The sequence below is a fragment of the Trachymyrmex cornetzi genome, unplaced genomic scaffold, assembly GCF_001594075.2.
Source record: "Trachymyrmex cornetzi isolate Tcor2-1 unplaced genomic scaffold, Tcor1.1 scaffold320, whole genome shotgun sequence".
NCBI classification, from domain to species: Eukaryota; Metazoa; Arthropoda; class Insecta; order Hymenoptera; family Formicidae; genus Trachymyrmex; species Trachymyrmex cornetzi.
In genome coordinates, this window is record NW_017297898.1 from 585753 (window position 1) to 591364 (window position 5612).

The 5612-nt window shown below is 39.9% G+C and overlaps 1 protein-coding gene across 9 annotated transcripts in view; it reads right to left on the reverse strand.

The window, feature by feature from the left end:
- Nucleotides 1-1297: 1297 nt before the first annotated feature.
- Nucleotides 1298-5612, reverse strand: part of dlg1 (MAGUK family member discs large 1) — a 379146-nt gene continuing 374831 nt past the window's right edge. For 6 of the 9 annotated variants that reach the window (XM_018509880.1, XM_018509886.1, XM_018509884.1 and 3 more), the window contains 5 exons: nucleotides 3506-3655; nucleotides 3248-3420; nucleotides 3032-3141; nucleotides 2866-2957; nucleotides 1298-2419 (listed from right to left, as the gene is read on the reverse strand). In XM_018509880.1, coding sequence (XP_018365382.1) covers nucleotides 2310-2419; nucleotides 2866-2957; nucleotides 3032-3141; nucleotides 3248-3420; nucleotides 3506-3655 — 635 coding nt within the window. In that variant the 3' untranslated portion in view covers nucleotides 1298-2309. The remainder of the gene's footprint in view (nucleotides 2420-2865; nucleotides 2958-3031; nucleotides 3142-3247; nucleotides 3421-3505; nucleotides 3656-5612) is intronic. The other 3 variants (XM_018509879.1, XM_018509878.1, XM_018509882.1) reach the window with 1 other exon arrangement.

Consider the following 5612-nt stretch of genomic DNA (forward strand, 5'->3'; position numbering starts at 1 on the left):
GTAATATTATTAAATAGACTATAGAGGTGTATAATAGGTATCTGCGGTAATTATTCTCTTTATATACGGTCTTTTACATCGAGACAGACATCTTTCAACTCGGCGAAGCCAGGCCTTCTGTCCTTCAGGCACAAGCCGAAGCTCGTCGCTTCGTACCTCATTCTATCTCGTATGATATAATCGCGCTTAATAATAATCTAGAACTCGCGATATAGGAAAAAAATAGCCCGAAAGCGTGTCCGCGCAATATTATTGTTCCTCGCGAGTGAACGTTACTACGAAATAAGGGAAAGGAAACGTTCGGCTCTATTCCAGGCGACAGAAGTGATCGTCGCGTGTTGCGCCCAAATACGTTGACTCATCATCATCATCATCATCATCATCATCATTATCATCATCGTCGCCATTGTCTTTCGTCATCGCGACTCGTATTTCCATATCACGACAACAATGCGGCTATATTACAATTAAATTACCGTAATAACACCCCGTGTTTGCAACAATTCGATTTCCCGCTCGTGTTTCATTGAGAGAATCAATTATCGTACCTTCTCGCGCATGATTAATGCTACGGAAACGGAAGGAGCAAGCGGACAAAGCATCGTGCATAGTGCACGCGATCGCGAGCTCGCAGCGCGATGAACAAGTGAAGACCAAGCGATGGGATATTTTTTTTTATTGAGTTTTATTCAGGATGCGAGTTTATCGATAAAGAATCTTCGCTTATTATTCGGTGAATGCAGTTCTCATTCTACGATTCAACTCAATTGGCCGTATCTGCGTCTTCTTTTCTTTTTAAATCGTTACAGTTTTGTCCATTCGCACCTTTCGCGATTCCCCCATAGAAATCGTAAGTACATTAACGAACATGATTTTCTCCTCTTTTTTTTCCCCTTCAGCCGGATACATTGAAGATCTCATGCAAGCTAGATCTCACGATCAACGACTGCTGGATCCGGTGCCAAGAACTATATCTTAAAATACGAAGGAGCAGCATACATCTACGCTCGCGCTGAAGCTTTATGAGAGCGCGAATGATCGGCATGAAAATTCTTTATCTTTTCACGATGCTGAGTGACATCATTCCGAAAAAAAGCCGACGCGCGTGAAAGAAAAGCCTTGCCAGGCTCGTCTTTCCTCCCTCTATCTCTTCTTCTTCGACTCTTATCTTTACCTACTACGCCTTTCCGTCTCGATACACGCGAGTATATTAATATATATTTACAATAATACCTACTATAATAATAATTTAGTAGTGATATTTAAATTACAATAGTATTTTTTGCTCTTTCTCTTTCTCACTCTCTTTCTCTCGGTTTCCTTTTCTCTCCTCGCATTGACCATTCCACAAATATAATGTTGCACATAACCCAATTACTGGCTTAGTCATCTAGCTGTACAAAACATTATATATCGTTATGTGTATCTAGCATCTAAAGATTTGTCCTGTGAGGTTTCTCTTTTCTTTTTTTCTGCTTTTTTTACTGTTTCTTTTAATCCTGTGAGGTTCATTAACACATACACAACGTCGCTGGGGCTACGGTTTTTTCTCCTATCCGCGATTCCCCCGTTTTTTCGAATCGAGTTCGTCGAATTCGCTCGACGTTCTCGGCGCGCTAACTGCGCTTAAGTACATTAAAAAATACCGTGCCCGAGTATGACCAAAAAAGCGTTCGCATTTCGTAACTGATAGTTCATCAGTCGAATTCGAGAGAACTCTTCCGAATTGCCCGCCAATTCGGTTTCGGCATACGCCGATCTAATCTTCTCGAGCAATTGTACATACATACAACGCCTCTAAATTCTTTCGCGAGATTAATTAATAAAATTAGGGACGATCACACACACAAATAATCGACGATCATGCGATAAAAGTTACGAATTTCTCTCCGTCAATTTTTGTTATCAGAAACATCAGTCACGATAAAATTCAACACGATGAGCACGCCCGAATGCTTAGTATTCCTCATTTCCCTCTTAACAATTTTCTATTAGATTTTGAACTTAGAGGAGAATAAATCACGCGTCCCGACTGACTTTATCAGTTCTCCGCAGGGAAATGGTTGGTGATATCGTGTGTCCCACCGTTTTTAAGTATTCTTTCGGCTTAAATTCTCTGCGGCGATTTACATGTTACGCGTCTTAAGTAGGGACTTTGTGCTACATGGATATGGGATACGGGAGGGAAGGAAGGATTAGGAAAGGGTGTTAGAGCATCACTTAATTGTATTTATCGTGAATAACTAAGCTTGTCGCCTCGGTGGCAGGGTCCAGGCGTTGGGCCCATGCTGAGCGTGGGGGGCAGGACGTCACAGCTGCTGGTCCCTGCAGGGAACCCAGATGTTCGGTCCTGATTGCTCGGAGATGACCTCCTTCACTTTCACGTAAATTTCCTCGGGAGTGTCTCCTTGAACGACGGCTACAAATAAATAGCGATTTAATCATCGCGATAAGAATATTTTAATTGCGCCAAATACTGATTTCTCTCGTGATTTTTTCCGATTTTTATTGATTTTAATAAGTTGCATTACGTTTAGAGTGTTTGCAACAATTACAATATAAGTATTTTAATAATAAAAAATTATAAATAATACCATAGTTTAGAGTAGAATTTTATTTGTTAAAATCGATATTAAGATTAGAACAGGATCGCTTATGTAAATATATCAAGTGAGAAAAACACCAATTACAGTTAAAGTTAGTTGGAATATAATACATCTATATATACATTTTTAAATAAATTTATCTCAGATATATGACTGTTCATCGATTGCTTTCGGACTTGTAACACAATCAAACTGAAATATTAATCCCCTCAAATTATAAAATTGAATTTAACAGAAAGTCTTGTAAATGTAAACGTACCAGTAAAATATTCACCAAATTCTTGTTCCATCTTGAGAGCACGCTCGTACGTCTTCTTCGCTTGCTCTTCGGTCATCCTCTTATTCATCTCCCTGTAAAATTACGAGCGCTAGATTTAGAAAAATAAATAACAAAATTTATGTGTATTAAAGATTACTGAACTTACATAACAGACTCCACCGATTTTGGCTTGATGAAGATGGCAATAGGATAAAGTTGTGCTACCTGTAACCTCTTGATAGCATTCCCACTCACATCAAGAATGCAATGCTTGCCCTATAACAATTATAAACATTTTTGATGATTTCTCATCATTACGATACAATGTGACATAAGTAAAGTCTATAAAAGGTCGATTCTATGTCACTAAAATTATGCGTACCTTTTCAGCTACTTCTCGTACAGACGCAACGGATGTTCCGTAAAGATTGTCGTTATATTGTCCGGCCTCTATGAACAAATGATTTTGTATGTCCCTCTCCATTTGTTCCCTCGACGCCACGAAATGATAATCTCGTCCGTCCATTTCATATTCTCTTCTACTCCTAGTTGTGTCTGCAGGAAAATGCGCAAAAATGGATATTCAGCTCCATAAGAAAAACTCTATCGTTGATCATCGTTCAATTGTCGAGCAACTCACGTGGAACACAGCTGCCAAATTTATCAGGGAATTCGGAGATGAGATCATCATTGATGCGATCCTTGAGTGGTCCGAGAACGATCACGGGACGCGTATACTGTATCGTCAACTGCTGCACAGCCTCGTACGAAAGCACGTTCTCTTCGCTGCCTGCAATCGTTTAATCAAATGTATATTCATGATTCTGTGACGCGCTTTCGAAGACTCGATAGAGGCCTCATCATCATTACAAGCAATCTCGCAATCTCCTCCGAACCTTTGGCGCATAAGTCCGCTCACTCAGATATATAGCAGAGAAAAATAAAAAGCGATAACAATCCTTATTCAAGAAGAGGATAAACACGACTCGAGCGGCTCTCCTTCCGACCCCGCTTCCGAAAGATAGGCTCTCCGATGACGGTCCCCGATGATGTCATTGATTAATTGACACTTCCACGAAACGGACGCGGGACAATGTTACACACAGAGCGATATGCGTTCGTCGGAGCCACTTGAAACAATCTCTGGCTGATGACTCGACAGATCGGTCATGTCCAGTGACAACTGTCCTTCAACTGTCTCAAGCGGACCCCGGCTCTTAGCTCTATTGGCATTTCGGACAAGTACACATTTCTCTCGTCGGACGAGTCACGAGCATGCTCTCAGCGTTCGGGCGAAATCGAAAGCAGGAGGAAAGCTGTACCTCTTAATGACTAAAAAATTTAAGCGATCCAGGAACGTCAGAAGTGCATAAGTTAGTACGTATAGCGACTATAAACCAATACTTGGCTAAAGAGAGAAAGAAAGAAAGAAAGAAAAATAGAGAGAAAGAGAAAGAGATAGACAGAGGAAAGTTAGGGTCTCCATTTGTAATCAATACCGCGCGCTACTAACACATGTTACGAACTCGATATTAATGTGGCCACTTCTTCTCGGGTTTCAATTGCGATAATCGAATACGTGGTCCGGAACTTTTGCGCAAGCGTGAGGAAGAGGAACACGACAATGTGTTTCCAGCACGACGAGAAGAAGTGACACAATTTTTTCGTCTATTTGAGCGTTCTAATTGCGTTCTGCTGCTGTTAATGTCTACAGGTTCTACGATCGAGGAAGAGGAGGTAGAGAGCGGCGGAAAAGAAAAGAAAACGAGAAAACAGGTCGTGATAGCAGCATGTACGCGGCCGTCTCAATTGTACGCGGAGCGCGTCTCGTCAGTAATTTATCGCGAAGAGAAGCCCGAAGAAAATTAACGGATGTCGAAGGAGACAAGACGTTTCTCGATTGGTGCCTTAAACCGGCGTATTGTACTCGCGATTGCTTTTCAATTTCGATCGTGAGTTTTATCATTGAAAAATAAAAGAGTAAAAAGTTGTAGAAAAGTTGTAGACATCGACGGATGGTTGTGTTAACTCGCGACGTTACACATCGTAAAGATAATGTAAAATCGATAATAGCGGAAACAGGATGAGAATACTGACACATTATCTTTCCCCACTGTCAAATTATATCTATCTTATGCAATCGCGGCAGTATTTAAACGATTTCTACGACCTTGACCCACGTCCAGAGATCTTCAAGTAAGAAATTAGACACCGTTTAGGCAATTTCCAATTGGTCCGCTATATTTTTCAGGACGTTTAAGAATAAAAATTTGTTGGTGACTCAAATTTAACATACAAAGGACAGACATATACTTATTTTTGTATTTACCGAGGAGAATTTCAAAGAGAACTTCGAAACGAATAATTAATTACATCACTAATTGTGGAATAAAGGAGTAATAAAAAAAAATTTCTTACTTTGTTACTTTGCGTACTGATTACCGTACTCTCATTCGCCCTATTGGTTTCTACTATTGGTTTAAGAATAAGAGAATCTCATTAGAGATACGTGGATATCTAACAAGTAACACTAGGGAAGTGATAATCACCGATTATTCTGTAACTGCGCATATAAGTAGTTCCTTAGAAACTATTTGACACGTGATTTTTTGTTTTTCCCCAAAAACGGTTTTTGGGGTAAAAATCACCCTTGCAAGTTTTGGGGTGAGTTAAAATATTATATTATTTTATTATATAATAGTATTTGTAGGATTTCTATGAAACTTGGTATCTAAGGGTTTTTAGTG